At 34.0% G+C, this 21,239-nt stretch overlaps 1 protein-coding gene across 10 annotated transcripts in view; it reads left to right on the top strand.

The window, feature by feature from the left end:
- Positions 1-17,225, top strand: part of LOC106504983 (platelet glycoprotein 4-like) — a 55,946-nt gene extending 38,721 nt beyond the window's left edge. For 8 of the 10 annotated variants that reach the window (XR_002335889.1, XR_002335891.1, XR_002335890.1 and 5 more), the window contains 3 exons: positions 6,201-6,361; positions 10,692-10,839; positions 16,087-17,225. Coding sequence is in view for 1 of the 10 variants with exons in the window: in XM_021063489.1 (XP_020919148.1) it covers positions 6,201-6,361; positions 10,692-10,839; positions 16,087-16,125 (348 nt within the window). In the remaining 9 variants the exon portion in view is untranslated. Of the gene's footprint in view, positions 1-6,200; positions 6,362-7,586; positions 7,634-8,909; positions 9,005-10,691; positions 10,840-16,086 lie in introns of those variants that run through there. The other 2 variants (XR_002335885.1, XR_002335886.1) reach the window with 2 other exon arrangements.

Here is a 21,239-nt window from a genome sequence, read left to right as displayed (position 1 = left end):
CAGAGAAATTTGATGATTACTATGGAGATTACAGATAAAAGCAAATAGACTTGCTTTCTAGAGAGTTTGAAGGTAGGAATAAAAGAGCAGAGAAATTACTAAAGGATTTGTGCATTCAGGGGTAGGTAGGAAAACAAAAACAGGAAAAGGAGAGCAATGATTTTATATAATGAAATGAAAACAAGAGTAAGTTTTTGGAAGTTAATGGGAGGTGGAACTCAAGGAAATAGAGAATAAGATAACTTCAGGCAGATGAAAATTAAGGAAATAAGAGAATATGGGCACTAATGATTAGGAAAGTATAATTTCAGTAGGATAATAAGCAGGAATGAAATAAATAGAGTGCTTTTTCTTGTTTTTGAAATGAGGGTTATCTGCAGTCTTGACACTGCATTGTAATCCAGCTGAATATTCACAGACTAAGACATCATTAGAATCCCTTCAGGGGTCAGGGGTCATGGGTACTTTAAAGACTAAGGCTGATTTTGCTCTCAGAATTCCATAGAGCCACATAACCCTGTCCATTTCAATCACATAAAGATGCTGGAACTATTTTTATTTAAGTAAAACTATATCATTTTTATTTAGTTTACAAAAGTATTTTTTAAATGATATTGGCATATATACAGAGATATATACATATATCTATATATCTGGCATACAGTAGAAATATATATACTCCAGTAGAAGTATACATACTAATATATATGTCTGGCATGCGGTAGAAGTCAATCTCTGAATTATGTGTAAACACAAAGAGCCAAGTCTTACCTCTGCTTCGGAAGCATTTAGGTTATGCTAAAATAAATGCTGTTACTTTACAAGTGTATACAAGTTCTAGTTTACTATTGTTTATTTATTATTGAAATTCATTGTAGATTGCTCACATTATTTAACTAATAGCAAATTAGGAAAATCATTACTTGTATTCAAACACCATAAAAACTTGAACTGTGAAATTTTAAAAGATCAGAAAATCATCTCGTGTTGTAATCTAAATTTTTAAAGTATAGAATTGGGACTCTGTGATACCTACTGGTTCTAAAAGATGACACCTAATACCAGCATTTGAAAGGGCCGAAAATACCTTACAATTTACTTTGTATATACTTGGATGTATACATATACATACAAAAATACTAATTTCATGTATTTCAACATAATAATATTATTCTTATTTCCATATAATATATACAGTATGTATATATGTATTTATACATATAAATGAATTATATATTTACACATTTTCAAAGGGTGTTTTCTAAGGATTTATGACTTTTAAAGATTATAGCTGAAAACTCTCTTTCCAGTATTTTAGACTATGACTCCTAGTAGATTTGCGTGGAGCTAGCAGGTTTATGTAATCTTGCTAGAGAGACTAAAAGTCAGTGGCATGAACTGCTACAAATGTGGAATGTAGAAATTATCAAAGGACTTCAGAAAAAGGTCAAAGTTCAGGCACCATTTACAAAGGATAATTTACTACTTAACATTGTTAATATCACTTGATAAATATTTCATGAATATGGTATAACGCAGACCATTTTAAATGAATATTTATTTAATTTCCCTATGATATTAGATATACAATACCAAGAAGGGATTTGAAGATTTTTTTCCAATTAAAAGACTAATATTCAAACATGCCATCACTTTCTTCCCCCATTCTTGAAAAACATGAACTTTTAGTAGCAAAATAAAAGTTTTCCGATAAAATAAACTGAAATAATTATATTTGTGCATTAAAATGATTAGATTTTCAAATTAGCAGTCCATATTTAATAATAAATTAATTTATATTCATGTAAGTTTTATAATATATGCTTAGATATTTATAGATATGATAAAATAATTTATAGATTTTTATAGTTTCTAGATAGCTCTAAAAGAAACTCCTGAAGTGTAGGCTATTGAAAAATTGTAGTATTCTAAATTTAATGACAATGAGAACATGAAACTATCTAAATCAAATTATAAATTTAAACAGCAGTATAAGATGAATTAAACACTCATATATTTGTATATTAATTCCCATAATAAAATCACTTAAAATGTTTTAAGAAGCAGCAGGTCAGCCTATGTAATCTTCTTCCTCCAGTCCAACTTTAATTTTCATGCCAAATAAAAAATCTCCCACTTTAGCTTCTTACTTAAACTCTTGGAAGCTAATTTCTGAGTTTCAGAAACAAATGTATTTCACCAAATTTTATTCTGAGGTAATTGATGACTTGATAACCTGAAACTAAAACCACTTTTGATGTTAGAGTAACTGTCACTGATACTTGAATTCACTTTTTCTCCCAGTATGCACATATATATATGTGCACAATGCTCACATATAGGAGAAAATTTTTTGAACGTGGGAAAACTGCTTGTAACTGATCCTAAGCATAACAAATTGTGGTAGTGAGTGGAGAGGATAAGGACTATTTTCAGTATGTTTCTGATTCTTAGGGGACTTGTGATTTCACTGGATGGAGAATAAATATAAAAATGATGAAATAGCAGAAAAAAGTGTCATAGGATTTTACATGAGTTATTGCCACATGACTGGTTTAGACAATTATCCTAGGAGAGAAGTAGTTAAAGAAATCTGGGAAGTAAATGAGATTAGAGTTCTTCCTCTAAAGGGAGGATAGAATTTGAATTTTAATAATAACCAACATCTATTGAATGCTTTCTCTGTGCTAACACTGTTCTAAGTGCTTACATTTAGTAATCCCTATAACACCCCTAAGAGATAAATATGTAACTAAATGATGTTCCACTTTGATTTTCAAAAATACTAATGCCATATATTTCAACCTAATAATATTATTCTTATTATCCCCATATTATAGATACGGAAACTGAAGTACAAAGAAATTACACAACCTGCTCAAGTTTAAATGGATAAAACATGACCAGACCCAGACTGGAGAGCAAACTCACAGCCTCTAGTTTCATTGTTAACCACTGCATTCTAGGTTCTGAGTGAAGACAATGTGCTTGGTCAGGCTGGGAGTAGGATAAGGAAATCTACTCAGAGATTAAGATATGCTATACATGATCCTGTCCCTTGGGCCTCTGCAAGATTCTTGAGACATGGGACAATGTATTTTCTATTATGTACCCTACATAGTCCACACCATAGGAGGATATCAAGGACATTTTAGAAGTTACAGTGAAGTTGCCCATCATGTTGGTGAAGAGCTATCTTTCCATAGCAGCAATAATCAAGTGATCATGTGACTACATAGAAGATATTACTGCCCCAAATATGTGCTTTCAAATGAATGTAGCAAAGTTTCCATGCTTTTAGCACAGCTGGAGACCATGTCCTGTGAGAGTCATCAGGCTGGAATCCAATCATTACCAGGGGTAGATAGTCTGAATAATTAAAGGCAGGGATAAACACTGCTGTTTGTATCAGCCAAGTGAGAGAATCTTAAATTATATTACCTTTTCTGAACACATAATTATCAAATATGTACTTCACATTTAGTGAAAGTTTTGTAAAATAGGCCAGACAGTCCAAAGTCAATTTAAAATCAAAGCCTCCTAAATTCACAGTGGCATAAATACTTTGATTCATTTTAAAATTAGAGGAACTTATGATATCTTTATCCTTGGTACTCAAAGAGGCTTATACAATTTTCTAGTCCACATGTTAGTGTTACATTCTGAGGAAATACATTCCTATTTTGTACTATTCAATATTTTTCTTTTTTCTTTTTTCTTTTTTTTTTTTTTTTTGGTCTTTTTGCTATTTCTTTGGGCCACTCCCATGGCATATGGAGGTTCCTAGGCAAGGGGTCAAATCAGAGCTGTAGCCACTGGCCTACGCCAGAGCCACAGCAACGCGGGATCTGAGCCGCATCTGCGACCTAAACCACAGCTCATGGCAACACCGGATCCTTGACCCACTGAGCAAGGGCAGGGACCGAACCCGCAACCTCATGGTTCCTAGTCGTATTCGTTAACCACTGCGCCACAACGGGAACTCCCTCAATATTTTTCTATTTGTCTATGAACAATTCATGGTGTTAAGGAAACTATACAAAATTTTATAATTACAAGAGAAATGCCCTGATTCTCCATTATCTACTTCTATATTGTCATACAAAATAGAATCAGACATCTGTTTCTCTAGGACCTAAAAAAATGGGTGGGATTAGATGATCCTAACTCAACCTGCTGATAATTTAGTGCCTTCATTTCAAAAGTGTTTCGACTTTCACATTTAAAATAATAATAATAAAATATCTGGAGTTCCTGTCATGGCTCAGCAGTAACGAAGCTGACTAGGATCCATGAGGACGTGGGTTCAATCTCTGGCCATGCTCAGTGGGTTAAGGATCCAGCATTGCTCTGTTTGTGGTATGGGCCAGAAGCTACAGCTCTGATTTGACCCCTAGACTGGTAACTTCCATATGCCATGGATACAGCCCTAAAAAAGACTACATAAATAAATAAAATAAAAATATCAGGATCAACAAATAAGACAAAGTGATTTATGGCCTGTAGAAGAAACACATGATAGACTTGCAAGGTCTACTTAAATGAGATGCACAAGCATTACAGTTAGGGAGTTTTCTGTTCTGTCACATATATTCTATCACAATCCCTTTTCAATTCCATAAACATTTGAGTTCTACTCATTAAGAACTGAAAATATATGCCTTGAGAGTCACATGATAAATAATTGATATTGTATTTGTCCTTAAGATTCTTATAGTATGAGAGTAACCATGTATATGTGTGTATGTTCCTGTGAGTTCTCTCCTCCTCAAGTCGCTTGTAATGGGGTAAACTAACATAGTTTTCAGCTTCTATATATATTTCAGCTATAATACCCTCATCATTTAGGGTAAAAACTTTTACATTTACAAGAATAGCCATATTACTTTATATGCAATTTTGTCTTATTTTTGACCTTGCTACATAAATAAGACTTTTGAAGAGCAAATAAAAGTTTTTCAAGGCCAATTATTTGCACATCACATTAGCAGCTTCCTTGTATCAGTGTAAAAGGATTGCAACAGCACAGGATTTTGTAAAGGCATTTTAGTTGATGCCTTGTTCTTTTCTAAAGAATTCCCTTACTCTCTGCATTAAGTAATAAAGTATACTGAAGAAATGAAACTTAATTTGACTTCTACCAAGTAAGTGAAGAGGTGACAGGAAAAAAAAAAAATTAAAAAAATAAAAGCCCAGTGTATAAGAGGACTAGCTTAAGGGTGGAAGACTAGGATCCTTGTCATGATTCTACTTGTCTAGGTTACCCGTGGGCCAGCCACCTGGTTTCTCAGACCTCAGCATGCTTTCCTAGAAAGTGTGCTTAACACTCAGTGTCCTTTCCTGATCCGTCATTCTACAAATTGCTGCTCCCAGTTGAAGGAAACAAGCAGTCCCATAGCCCGGAAGCACAAGAGCCAATTTCTCATGTAGGGTTTCCTGATTCTGTCATTGGTATTTTTTTATTTCCCTATATTCATCACAAGAGGCATCAAGGATTTTTAATGGATTTTGCAGAAGAATAATAGTACAACTTACTTATTTTATCCTTTTATCTAAAAAATAGTAACCTAATATTAATGTCTTAGCCTATTCTCATTTTTGGAAACATACTGCTAGGCTGTTGCAAATGTATTAAGAGTCGGGAAAGCCACATTGAGCAGGCTTTGGAAGGGGAGACATCAAATGTGTGTTTTTCTTAATGTAACAAGTGCTAGTGATCTTCTTCCCTTGAAGTGACTAACTGCTAAAGAAATAGAAAAGGCACTGAAAACCACTAGGTTTTTATCTCATTTTTTTTCATTTCTGCCTCCTTAGTCCAACTCACTGAGGGCAGAAGAAGAGTTAATGGTTGACCTGATAAGAATTTGGGGGGAAACTTTTAATAAAAGTTGCTTAATAAATCATGTTAGAAACTGTCACAATACTGCCTTAGAGTCACTCTAAAGTTTGCCAATGGTTGGCCTTAAAATCAGCAGACATGTCTGCAGCATTACACAATGATTCTCTCTGTAAGAGGTTAACTGAAAGAGACTGCTATAATTTGTTGAAAACCTTTTTGTTGTGAGTATGTGTCAGTTTGCAAAGGTGCTTATTTAAAAGGTCCTTTAGCTTGGTCCTTTCATTGATTAACTAAAGGTTTTATCTCCCGCAAGTGCCCATATTTATTACAAAAAAAAAAAAAATCGTTTTCTTTTTCATAGGAAGCTGTCCTTGAAGAAGGTACAATTGCTTTTAAAAATTGGGTTAAAACAGGCACAGAAGTTTACAGACAGTTTTGGATCTTTGATGTGCAGAATCCAGAGGAAGTAGCAATTAATAGCAGCGTAATTAAAGTTGAGCAAAGAGGTCCTTACACGTACAGGTAAGCAAGTCGCCATGGATGGGTGGCACTCTTTCCTTGACCATAAATATTTCTGAAAAGTTTTCATTTAACAAATGCCATTGTACTGAAATGTACTTATTAATTTCTTGCCACTAATATACATTGAAATTTTTTCTGCCTACCTAAAATCCTAACCTAAGGATTTAATGATGATAAGAAATGCAGATTTTTATTATGAATTTGCCAGCATTAATTAACTTCCTTAGATTTAAGAATTTGCAGGTGCCGTACACTTACAGCATATATTGTCAACAACTCAAAAAATATGCATTCAAAATGGAAAAAACTATCAAAATTTTAAAAACCAGAGAGTATTTTAAAAAGACTAAAATTGAATGTGTTGGTTATATGAGTGGTTTTCAAAGTACAGCTCCTGGAACAGTACTATCAGTATCACCTAAGAAATGCAAATTCTCAGGCCCCATCTTAGACCTAATGATTCAAGAGAACCTGGGATTAGACCCTGGTAATAAGTTTTACAAATATAATGGTTGATTTCAATACATAATTTTGAGAATCCCAGGAAGAAACTGATTTTAATAGCTATAATACCTGCTAAGGGTTTCTCTTCAAACTAATTTGTATTAGTTTGGAGAGAAGCCCAGGTTGTATGGGTGTTTTTATTTATTCAGTAGTTTTATTCTTATCTTTTCCTCATTAATCCTGGACTAAATAAACTACATCTTTATCTCATATGCCTTAATAGTTTAACATACTTTTTAAATAGAATTTTAGGTTATTAGAACTAGAAGGAAATAATTAACCAGAACATTCATTTTGTAAATTAAAAATTATAAAAACTGATACCAGAGCATATGAAATGATTAGCATATGTTCACACAAACTTAGAAACTGATAACTCTAGATTTTATAATAGACTTTCTCCTATCTAAAATACAGAGTATGTGTCTTTTCTAACTATCAAGTAGGAAAAGGGAAAATTGAGATGCTGAAAATCCTAACTTTATCCAAGTCTAGAAATATATTTAAATTATCTATATGGGAATAGAGTTAAGTCCTAATGCATCATTTGTTATACAAATGCTGATTTTTCCTCAATAATAATTCTAACTAGGTAAACACTGATCAATCATGTCATAAAATTTACTATTTGTAGTGATTTCTTATAATTCAGTTTTACTTGCCCATTTGTTTTAATTTATAATTATATATTTTATTTCCTCTCCATGCATTATGTTTCTAGATTGACAACTTACAATCAAATATAATGAAGTAACAGTGCTTATGAAGGTAATGCCTGCTGCCTAGTATCATGATCAATCAGTTGCAAAGGCCTATTGACTATTCTGTCCTAGTAACTATCCTCAAATTCCCTGTCTCCAGGAACATGTCTGTGACTATTCACAACTCTGTCAAATAAAAGTTGATTGTCCTTGTTACAGAAAAAAGTCTTACCTTTGGAAATACTTTGATTTTTTTCATGGTCTAATAGTTCTTATGTTATTATCAAAAGCATATATGAATATCTAAACTTCAAAAATATGTTGTAACTATGATATGTACCTAGGAAAATCTGGAATTCACACATGACCTAATAAGAATCAAAGCATAATTGTTTTAGAAATCATGACTAATTGAGGTAATTCATGTAAGGAAAGAGAATACTTATTAGAATTTGAGAATTCATCACAGATTGGGGGTATTATGATTGTTTGTCTAGAAAGGGTTATGTTTTTACTTTTAAGTGTGTTAATTGGGGTGTGAGAAAACATACACATGATATTGAGTCCTATCCTAGTCCTGCTCTGAGAGGTGACAGCTAATATAAATTTTATTCTTAGAGGCTTTAACCCATGTCTCTAAGGGATTAAAAGGGGGTGGGATAGATATAACTGATTTATTTGGAAAAGCAAAGAGGGGAGGGTCGGAGAAGAGAAGTTGGATTTGCAGCTAAAGTATATCAACAATAAACTCTTTATCTAACAGAGTTAAAGGATTTTATGATCAACCACGAGTCATCTTGTCTCATGATACCTCCAAAACGAGTCCTAGTGTCTGTTCAGATGCCTTAAATAATGGGAAAACGAATTTTCAGAAAAAGTTAATAGTTTGAGTCTTCCATGTGTTGAGGTGAACCAGCCTCCCCATGAATTGTACTCTGAAATCAGTTGAAACTGGAAGTGGAGGAGGATGTCCTTCCTCAAAGAGAACCACTGGCTTGTTTGGCTTTTGACTGTTAAAGTGACCTTGATGGAACTTTGATTGATAGGGCATGACAGGGGTCAAAGCATGCCTGGATTGAGATCCTAATCATACATATTCCAACCCACACCATCTCTATGAAGACCTAGTAATTCTTCAGAGTATTCTCAGATCTACCATAAAACATTTTTTTAAAAAAACTTTATTTTGGCAGGATTACCTAGAAAGCAGTCCTGGCCTAAATCTGAGGTAAATTCCTCTCTTTGACCTTATTAGTTTACATTTTCTAAAATCCTTATATATTCTAATTTTCAAATAAAACTTGAGTGATTATGTTCTCTTTTTAAAAATGTATTCTGAACAGGTCACAGCTTGAAGGATTTCTCTCTTAGTGGGTGCCATCTACTGATAGAATGTTTTAAGTACAACAAAGTATGTAGTGAGAATTATTTTTCTATTATTTCAACAATTATATATAAATGCTCCTGAAGATTAAACTATTTTCATTTTAAATGTTAATAATATATAGTATAATTTAAAAATACAATCGTATAAGAGAAAATAGTAAGTGACTAGTAATAGACTGTGCAGGGTACTGTTTCAGATTTTTATATTCTTTGTTATGTTTACAGTACTCCAAGAAGAATAAATAAGAAAACATTGAAGAAACTCTGTTAGAAATAAGATATATTTCTATCATTTGTGAATTTTCTTTTTAAATGATTAATTTATTCATTCAAAAATGTTTATTGAGACACTGTGCTTAGGGATGAAAAACACTCATGTTTATCCTACAAGAATTTATATTTTTATTATATATGATTGAAATCAAGTGTGGTTTTTTCTGTTTTGTTTTTATATTTTGGTCCCATTTTTTTTAGTTTTTATCTTAGGTAACAACAGGTCACTACTGTAACCTTATGTAATAGACATTCAGATATGTGATAGAGCAATGAATAATGTAACATTTATATCACCTCAGTAAATATATTGTGCTTGTAAAAAATTATTTTCCATAATAATCACCTTTTACTACATTCCTAAAAAATAGTTGATACTTTGCCTAGAAATTTTAGAGGTAGGAGAATAGAACTTATAAATATTCAATAAACATGGGGAATGATGGAGGGGAATTGATTTGCAAAGTAGAAATTATAATCCATCAGTTATCTTTAATCTCATTAAAATACTGGAAATTATTGAAAAGTCAGTGCAAAAAATGCTGTGCACTTTGAACAGTTGTTCTAATACTAAAAAAACATGCCTTACACGTCCTTCTCTACCCTCTCCTCCTGACACTTAGGGTAAAAGCTTAACATTTGGAGTTGTTGGCATGGCTCAGTGTTTAATGAATCTGACTAGAAACCATGAGTTTACAGGTTTGATCCCTGGCCTTGCTCAGTGGGTTAAGGTTCTGGCATTGCTGTGAGCTGTGGTGTAGGTCACAGACGTGGCTCAGATCTGGTGTTGCTGTGGCTCTGGTGTAGGCCAGCAGCTACAGCTCTGATTGGACCCCTAGCCTGGGAACCTCCATATGCCATAGGAGCAGCCCTAGAAAAGGCAAAAAAAAAAAAAGACAAAAAAAAAAAAAAGGCTTAACATTTGAGTATAGGATGCAAACCCTTTTATGTTTGAGATGTTGCTCATTTTGGTGGTTATATGTCTACCACTCTACTTCCTCTGACTCTTTAAACCAACACTATTGAAATATTTACATTTCTAAAACCATACCACATTTTTACTTTTTATCTTATACATGTTACATTCTACCCTGTTTTGCCTAAATAAACTTCTCCTTGTCATCAGACCACTTATGTATAATTATATTTTGTCCATTATACCACCATAACCATCCCAAACATGTTTGTCTCTGTTCCTTGTTTTCACGTAGACTCTGTGGAAACTACAATAAAAACACATATTACTTCTCCCCATTGCTTCCTTAAATGAAAATTTAAGGAACCTCTCCCTTCTCTAATTAGCTAGAGTCACAGCATTGGCTTATTTATCATTTAACCTACTTGTTGAACATAATTTCTAACATACGAAACATACTCAACAATTATTTCATGCATGAATGGATGGTATTTGAGGCTTCATGTTCACTTGAAACAATTATTTTGAGTTTTATATATTTGTTTTTCAGAGTTCGTTATTTAGCCAAGGAAAATATAACCCAGGACCCTGAGACGCACACAATCTCTTTCCTACAGCCCAATGGTGCCATCTTTGAACCCTCGCTATCAGTTGGAAGAGAGAATGACACCTTCACTGTTCTCAGTCTGGCTGTGGCAGTGAGTAGACAAACAGCAGTATTATTTGTTTTTTAAATACTCTAGAATCCACTGCAAGTAATCCAATAATTAGAACTATCATTAGATATTCTTTATTTTGTCATTTTTATAAAAATGTGTTCTTATGGAATTACTTTGAATGACAGTCACTTAGAAAGACAAGGTCATATCATTACCAACTGCATTAGAAGACCACTTACACTACTGTCATGAAAAAGTCAGATGTAACTTTGAAAGACTCCTCCCTATGGCTCACACTGAGGCAGAAAAGCTGGAGTAGCAATACTCATATCAGACAAAATAGACTTTAAAATGAAGAATATTTTAAGGGACAAAGAAGGACATTACATAATGATCAAAGGACCAATCCAATTAAGAAGATATAACAATTTTAAATATCTACACACCCAACATAGGTTCACCACAATATATAAGGCAAGTGCTAAAAACCTTAAAAGGAGAAATTGACAATAACACAATAATACTGGGGGACTTTAACACCCCACTTACAGCAATGGACAGATCAACCAGACAGAAAATCAAAGGAAACACAGGCCCTGAATGAAGCATTAAACCAGATGGACTTAATAGATATTTATAGGACATTCTATCCAAAAGCAACAGAATACACATTCTTCTCAAGTGCACATGGAACATTCTCTAAGATTGATCACATCCTGGGCTACAAATCCAACCTCGGTAACTTTAAGAAAATTGAAATCATATCAAGCATCTTTTCTGACCACAATGCTATACAGCTGGAAATCACAAGAAGAAAAAAAACTGAAAAAATCACAAACACGTGGAGACGCAACAACATGCTACTAAAAAACCAATGGATCACTGAAGAAATCAAAGAGGAAATTAAAAAATACCTATCAGCAAATGACAACAAAGATATGACACTCCAAAACCTATGGGATGGAGCAAAAGCCATTCTAAGAGGAAAGTTTATAGCAATACTAGCCCACCTCAGGAAACAAGAAAAAGCTCAAAGCAACAAGCTAACTTTACATCCAAAACAGCTAGAGAGAGAACAGACAAGACCTAAAGTTAGTAGAAGAAAAGAAATCATAAAGATCAGAGAAGAAATCAATGAAATAGAAACAAAGAAAACCATAGAAAAGATCAATGAAACAAAAAGCTGGTTCTTTGAAAAGATCAACAAAATTGATAAATCCTTAGCCAGACTTATTGAGGAAAAAAGAGAGAATACTCAAATCAATAAAATTAGAAATGAAAAAGAAGTAACAATGGATATCACAGAAATACAAAGGATCATAAGAGACTACTATATGCAACTATAGGCCAATAAAATGTGAAACCTAGAAGAAATGGACAAATTCTTAGAAAAGTACAATCTTCCAAGACTACACCAAGATGAAATAGAAAAGATAAATGGACCAATCACAAGAACTGAAATTGAAACTGTGATTAAAAAACTTCCAACAAACAAAAGTCCAGGACCAGATGGCTTCACAGGCGAATTCTACCAAACATTTAGAGAAACTATTTCAAAAAATTGCAGAGGAAGGGATACTCCCAAACTCATTCTATGAGGCCACCATCACCCTGGTACCAAAACCAGACAAAGATTCCACAAAAAAAGAAATCTACAGGCCAATTTCACTGATGAACATCGATGCAAAAATCCTCAACAAAATACTAGCAAATCACATCCAACAATACATTAAAAGGATTATACATCATGATCAAGTGGGATTTATCCCAGGAATGCAAGGGTTCTTCAATATTCACAAATCCATCAGTGTGATACACCACATTAACAAAATGAAGAATCAAAACCATATGATCCTCTCAATAGATGCAGAAAAAGCCTTTGACAAAATCCAACACCCATTTCTGATAAAAACCCTTCAGAAAGTGGGCACGGCAGGAACCTACCTCAACATAATAAAGGCCATATACGACAAACCCACAGAGAACATCATTCTCAATGGTGAAAAGCTGAAAGAATTCCTGCTGAGATCAGGAACAAGACAAGGATGTCTACTCTTGCCACTACTCTTCAGTATAGTTCTGGAAGTCTTAGCCACAACAATCAGATAAGTAAAAGAAATAAAAGGAATCCAAATTGGAAGGGAAGAAGTAAAACTATCACTATTTGCAGATTACATGATACTACACCTAGAGAATCCTAAAGATTCTACCAGAAAACTGTTAGAGCTCATCCACAAATTTGGCAAAGTTGCAGGATACAAAATTAATACACAGAAATTGATGGCATTTCTATACACTAACAATGAAAGAGCAGAAAGAGAAATTAGGGAAGTAATCCCATTTACCATTGCATCCAAAAGAATAAAATACCTAGGAGTAGACCTACCTAAAGAGACAAAAGACCTGTACTCTGAAAACTATAAGTCACTGATGAAAGAAATCAAAGATGACACAATAGATGGAAAGATATACCATGCTCATGGATTGGAAGAGCTAATATTATCAAAATGACTATACTACCTAAGGCAATATACAGATTCAATGCAATCCCTATCAAATTACCAAGGACATTTTTCACAGAACTCGAACAAAATATTTTAAAGTTTGTTTGGAAGCACAAAAGACCCAGAATAGCCAAAGACATCCTGGAAAAGAAAAATGGAGCTGGAGGCATCAGGGTCCTGGACTTCAGACTACACTACAAAGCAACAGTCATCAAAACTGTATGGTACTGGCACAAAGACAGAAATATAGATTAGTGGAACAGGATAGAAAGCCCAGAATTAAACCCATGCACCTACAGCCAACTATTCTACAACAAAAGAGGCAAGGATATACAATGGAGAAAGGACAGCTTGTTCAATAAGTGGTGCTGGGAAACCTGGCCAGCCACATGGAAAAGAATGAAATTAGAACACTCCCTAACACCATACACAAAAATACACTCCAAATGGATTAAAGGCCTAGATATAATACCAGACACTATAAAACTCTTAGAGGAAAACATAGGCCAAACATTCTCTGACATAAACGACAGCAACATCTTCTCAGGTCCACCTCTTAGAGTATTGACAACAAAAACAAAAATAAACAAATGGGACCTAATTAAACTTAGCTAGGAAAATATAAATGTTTTAATGTCTGCTTCTTTGTTTGAAATCTGATTCAGTAGCCTCAGCATCAACTGCCAACTTGTTAAAAATGCATAATCTCATATGCTAACACAGACCTACTGAATCACAATCTGTAGTTTAACATGACCCCCAAAGTCTTTTGTCTTTTCAGGGCTGCACCCACAGCACATGGAGGTTCCCAGGCTAGGGGTCTAATAGGATCTGTAGCAACGGCCTACACCAGAGCCATAGAAATGGCAGCTCCGAGCTGCATCTGTGACCTACAACACAGCTCACAGCAAGGCTGGATCTTTAACCCACTGTGCAAGGCCAGGGATGTTGGTTCCTAGTCAGATTCGTTAACCCCTGAGCCATGACGGGAACTCCCAATAAAAGGTTTCTTATCAGGAATTTGTAAGTGCCATATGCACAAAGAAAGTGAAGAAAATTAACTTGAATTTATATTTCTCACTTAAGAAGGGTCTCTACATTGGACTAGTCTACAGAGAGAACTACTGACTTCAAATTCATCCTAAAACAAGGCTCTAATAACAAAAACAACAAAGCATGGACAAAAAGAATGAGAAGTAACAATGTCTTTTCTATCAAAGGAAATCTTCATTACTCCATTTTGCTCCGATTTCGGCTGAAACGCCCTCTTGCAACCCCCTCCTCTTTACCTCTTCTTCCAGCAACAGTTTGTTTCAATTAGCCAACCAGGAAGAATGTGCACCCTGACCTGACCATGGGAAGGGGACAGGTACATCACCTGTGTTAGGGATAAATAGGGAGGGTCTTTTCTTCTTTGAGCACATGCTTTTTTGAGTACCCACATCCTTCTGCAGAAGTAAAAAGGCTTGTTGAGATCTCCCCATGGTCATGTGTCTCATTTTCCAAAACTGACAATCCTAGCCATTCCCCAACAAGAAGACAACATCAGAAGTAGACTGCTATCCCAAGATTGTCACAGCTTACATGTATGGTTATTTGTTTTACTTCTGATTTACACTGGTGGGTTTCTCCCCTTCAAGGCTCTTATTATTGATGTTACTAGATGAGATCCCCTCACCTGGCTGGTTAAAATCTGCTCTGACCCAGACCATAAATACATTTTCATATAATGTTAACAGGATGAAAGCTTTTAAAATTTTGTTTATGACTTTACTAATACTATGTATATTATTTTTATTAACTGTTTTCACAAAATTGCTATTTCTTGCATTGCTGAATTTGTAATTGAGTCTCTGATAGAATGATATACAGTTCCATATGAGGTCAGTGATCTCTAGATATGGGAAAATGCAACAAGAGGGAATATTTTCCTGGACTATAACAGACTAAGAAGATAGGTGGTCCAGAGACTTTTGGCTACTGATAATAAGGCCTAGTCCAGTAATAGCACATTGAGTTGCCTGTCAGTGAAATCTTTGCCAGATCTAGGAATATTCATTCCCAGCACTGTGGGACAAAATGGTAATGAAATGCCTCCCAAAACTATGGTCGAATCTATGACCATGGGAGAGCACTGTGAACTGAAGTTTGGCACTTGCCATCAGGCTCTACATGGAGTAAAACATGAGCCACTGCAGCTGCTGACCCACAGCACCCCTGAGCAGAGTTCAGTGTGGAGCCCAGGAGTGAGGCAATCTGTACTCTGGGAAAACTGACAAGACAGGCTTTCAGTTAGATTTCAGGTAAGGATTTTTATGGGCCCAGATTCTTGCATTTTTCTCATATCTAGAAAAGCAGAAATCATTAACAGTGGCATATGCATTGGCCATTAGAAAGAAAAGGCAGAATGGAGTAGCTGTGCGTCAGACATCCAAGACAATACTAGGAAATATTATGGGATTAGCTTTAGACGAGTTTAGACAAGTCTTTGTATTGCTAAGACCATAAGGTTTATGTGCCCTGTCAGACTTGAGGCCACCAGGTATTCTCAAAGCAGCATCAGCTGACAGCTGAAACCTTATATTTTAAAAGTCTCCTCTGCTAACAACAGAAAGGAGACAACATGTATAAGGACTAATAGCTCCTGTTCTTTATGTCTTCATACCACATCAAATATTAAAACCTACTTAGATAACACTACAATCCTCTTTCAACAGTACCAGTATCAACCAAAATTCCAACTCTGTTTAATTTTTTCTCTTCTTCCCGTCCTCTATTGTAGGAACCTATCATGTCCAGCCACCCAGCACATCACCTCTAACCAACAGGAAGTAGCTACAGAAGAGAGGTCCGTCACCCCCTATCCCATATAAAATCAGCTGGAATGACAGGTTCCCAGGAGGAAGGAGACAGACCCCTACCCAATAAATGTAACAGTTCACCTTGAAGACCTGCTATGGACATGGTCTCCAGAATTGGATTGATCCATAGAAACCACATAAATGCCCTGCAGTCAGTATTTACTATGACTGTTCTTATGCAACAAATAAATAAAAAACAAGGAGATGTTGGAGATCACTGAACAGCTCAACTCTGCTGAAGGCAAATATCTGCTGACACAGAGTTCTAGAATATACGGATCCTTCAAAGATATTATGCATAAACTATGCTATTCTGTAAGTAGCTGCAGTATATGCAGTTAGAGGTATGCACCAGTGCTAATAGTTTCCTTTATTATTCACTAAGAGGTAGCCTTGTCATTGCCTACAGCTGCTCCTGCCTACTAATCTATATATGGCACCTTCCTTAATAAAAGTTGTGTGGGCTAAAGCCAGGGCCTTTTGTTCTCCGGAAAAGAGTGCCTCCTTGTCCCCCACTTTGTCTTGTATTTTTTTTTGTTTTTTTTTTTGTTTTTTTTGTTTTTTTTTTTTATACTGTGCCATCCCTGTTCCAGGATTCCCCATATCCCTGCAGCAAAGAACTGAGTTTGGAACTATTTTGGCTCAAAGAGCCAAGCTGACAGCTACTGCTTTTTACTAATCCTGCCTTCAGTGTATGCAGTTGAGGACTATAGTCTTAATGGAAAGATGGACCTATATGAATGAGTATAAGTAATTTGTGGTGGATAGTTTTATAAACTCCACCTCCTAAGCATTAAAAGAATTCAGTTATCAGGGACTTCTGATACACTATCTTAAAATGGAAATATATTTGTGATAAAATATAAATATTTGTCACTTCTGATATAGACAAGGAGCAGGATTCTAAAAATGTTCTCTTTTCTGAAACTTGTTTGAAATATCAATATATGTTAATGTTTCATATTTTCCTACAGTTAACTGAGTAATTATTTAAAATTAAAGATCCTAAAAGATTGTGAACACTCTCTGTATTGATTTTTATATTATCTATGTACAAAACTTAAACTGGCTTCTCTCTCTCTCTGCAAAGAGAACAAATTTTTCTTAAAATGTTACATTTGACAACAGATTATGCGAAGTTATTTGCCTTTAGGCAATCTGTATTTGCTTTTGAGTTTTTTTGTTTTGTTTTGTTTTGTTTTTGTCTTTTTGCCTTTTCTACGACCGCTCCCGTGGCATATGGAGGTTCCAAGGCTAGAGGTCCAATTGGAGCCGTAGACACCGGCCTATGCCACAGCCACAGCAACATGGGATTCAAGCAGCATCTGCGACCTACACCACAGCTCATGGCAACACTGGATCCTTAACTCACTGAGCAAGGTCAGGGATTGAACCCGCAACCTCGTGGTTCCTAGTTGGATTCGTTAACCACTGAGCCACAACAGCAACTCCAACAGCAAACAACATTTATACAATCCTGATAAAAGCAGTGTTAACCAGAAACTGGAAGAGAAACGGGGAAAGGGCATGAGTTTAGAATCTTCATGACCACAATGGTTCAGTTTAAATAATGATAGAAGTAGTATTACAATTATACTGATGACACGTGGGTTCTGAGTGAATATATATTTGACAATGTGTAGTTCAGGATTTAAATTTACTATATGAGCTCTAGGTTTCACTACTGTTGTTGATTCTCCAAAACCAGTTCAGATAAATATCACAAAGCTAACAAAAACCATGGCATTGGTTTGGAGAAAGGAATTATGTGTATGTACATGTATATGCCTGTGTATATAAAAATGTGAAGTGTAATTATGGAGAGTTATGTTTGTAATATTTGATATATCCAATTAATTATTTAATAACTTTCACAAGTTTCAAGTAATACAGCTTCACCTTAAGTTCTACATAAGAGTGAAAATAATTTCTAGATATTATAAAATATTTTTATTTAAAGGAAGTTGGTAATTATTTTTGGTTGATCTGTTTTTAGATAACTGGATTCATTTTACAATTTGTAAAATGGCTGTAGATCAACTTATTGGTAAAGACAACAAGAAAAACTGAGTGAGTCCATTGAATAAGTTTCATTATGATTTTAAGTATTTTCTTGTAAAAATGTAGTGTATCTATGAAAGTAAGTGGAAAGAATGTAAAATTTCAACTCCTCTTTGGCTTACAATCATTGAATAATTATTAAATTCTTGTAACTTTTATTTGTAATTTAGAATTATATCTAGTGTATATTAAAATGGTATTTACAGATATTGAGAAATGAATCTTTGGTGGTATTTCTAATTTTGCAAGCTGTGAAAATATTTCCAAGACCATAGTTTCTAGAATTCACATTTTAGTTTCCTGGATATAATTTATTAAAAAAGAAATATATGCTTAGGAAAAGTCAATCTAATTAGAAATCTGTATCAGAAAGATTTTAAGAGTGAAAGATGTCTGAGAAACAGCCAGATTAAACTTTAAATCATTTGTTGCAGGGAACAAAATCAAGGAACTTAACCAAGTTGCAAGAGCAAATTTCTGAACATTTATTTGCGCTAGTATTTATTAACATTCCTGTTATGTATGTGTAATATATTAATACATATTTTTTCATAGTTATTTTCACTGAAGAAATCTGAAGAACTATCTGGTGCCTTTTCTTTGGCTTAATGAAGTTGGTGTTTTTATCAATTAGTCACCAGAAGCTTCTTTGTATAAAAAGAAAGCTCCTGATGTTTGAAAATTGAGTATGTATCTAGATTATTGAGATTTGTATCTGTTTCCATTACTCATATGGGTGAGTTTACATGTTATGAATTATATAATTATTTTGAGAGAACAAAACCACACAGAAATGTCAGGTTTGTGTTAGTTTTCAATGTTTTTATTTTAGAAGTAGAAAGTACTCCTATCATTTTGGATTATTTTCATAATGTAGCTATTAAATACAGTCGGAAATGTTCATAAATCAAGTTACTAGTAAAATTAACCTCCTTGGCCAGGTAGAAATTATCTTAGTGAGTGCTGGTGTGATGTTTATTGCTTTTATAACTTCATATTGTGCATACAGATTGAAGTAAAATAAATGAGTATACAATGAAAATTATATATGGCCTCAATAACATTTGTATACATAATATTTGTTTTCCATTTTATCAAAAGAAGCTGCAAGTTAGGCTGCAGATATTGCTGAACATGTCTAGACAACAACTGTTTTCAATATATCCTCAAAGTTATGCGATGTTTAATGTATATTTGAACATAAATGAAGGCTAAATGAGTAGTAACTCCTATTAATATTAGCCAGATCACTATTTTTCATCTTTATTTTAGGGGGAATTGGCTATAAGATGAAATCCTCACCTTTGAAAGTTGTAATATTCCATGAAAGCTATATGTGTAATAAATTTTCACTTCTTGATTATTTCAAGCTAGTTAATAATTTTTAAAAATATGAATAATTAATGTAATATACCTGAATAGAAAAGTTAATGTGAAACTGAAAATAGTAGCTATTGGGGGAGATGGAACTTTACAAGAGAAAAAAAAAGGAAAATTAAATAATATAGAAATTAATGAGACTAAAATGACAATAAATGAAAGAGAAATAACATTCTCTAATACCATACACAAAAATAAACTCAAAATAGATTAAGGATCTAAATGTAAGGCCAGATACTGTAAAACTCCTAGAGAAAACCATAAGCAGAACACTCTGACATAAATCACTGCAGTATCTTTTTTGATCTACCTCCAAGAGTAATGAAAATAAAAACAAAAATAAACAATTTGGACCTAATAAAACATTAAAGCTTTTGCACAGCAAATAAACCATAGGAAAATGATAAGACAACCCACAGAATAGGAGAAAATCTTTGCAAACAAAGCAACTGACAAAGGATTAATCTCCAAAATATACAAGCATCTCATACAGATTTATATTTAAAAAAAAACAAAAAACAAAAAATGCTCATAAACTGGAACAACTACTCTGGAAAACAGTATGGTGGATCTTTAAAAAACTAAATATAGAACTACCCTATGACTCAGCAATCCCATTCCTAGACATATATCCAGAGAAAGTCATAATTCAAAAAGATACACACACCCCAGTGTTCATGGCAGCATGATTTAAAATATCCAATACATGGAAGCAACCTAAATGTCCATCAACAGAAGACTGGATAAAGAAGATTTGTTACATATTTACAAGGAAATATTACTCAGCTATAAAAATAATGAAATAATACCATTTTCAGCAACATGGATGGACCTAGGGATCATCATACTAAGTGAAATAAGTCAGAGAAAGACAATATCATATAATATCATTTACATGTGGAATCTAATAAAAAATGATACAAAGGAACTTCTTTATAAAATAGAAATAAATTCACAGATTTTGAAAACAAACTTAATACCTACCAAATGGGAAACCATGGTGGGTGGCAGGGATAAATTAGGAGAATGGGATTAACACATACACCCTATTATATATAACATAGATAACTAAGAAGGTTTTCCTGTGTAACATAGGGAGGTCTAGTGTGTGTGTGTGTGTGTGTGTGTGTGTGTGTGTGTGTGTGTGTATCTGATTCGCTTTGCTTGACCCCTTAAACTAATATTATAAATCAACTATACTCTGATAAATTTTTTAAAACAAAAATAAAGTATGTTTGATGATTAGAAGTGAAAAAAATAAAATGATGATAATACAGTAATCTAGATACATGACTGCTACATATACACATGCTGTCCAAAATCACGGTGTACCTCCTAGATTTTTAATGTGGAAGCCTTGATGAATGATTATAATTCATGAGCTAAAATTGACTACAACACCACAAGAAAACAGAAGAAAAACAATGTTAAACACAGTAAAACCAAATCACTCAGAATTTAAAGGAAAAATCATGCAAATGTGGGAAAAAATTTGAGTTTTGGCAAAACTGTAGAGGTAGTTCAGGCCTCTGTGTTTTAAATATTAACTCCTGTGCCCCCTGTACATAAAAAAAATGAATGCCTGGCTCTATCTTCCCTAAGTGGAAGCCTTTCTTTAATCAGCAGATGTGGC

Source organism: Sus scrofa, chromosome 9, assembly GCF_000003025.6.
Source record: "Sus scrofa isolate TJ Tabasco breed Duroc chromosome 9, Sscrofa11.1, whole genome shotgun sequence".
Taxonomy (NCBI): domain Eukaryota; kingdom Metazoa; phylum Chordata; class Mammalia; order Artiodactyla; family Suidae; genus Sus; species Sus scrofa.
The sequence above is the reverse complement of the archived record's forward strand: the minus strand, read 5'-3'. Positions and strand labels throughout refer to the sequence as shown.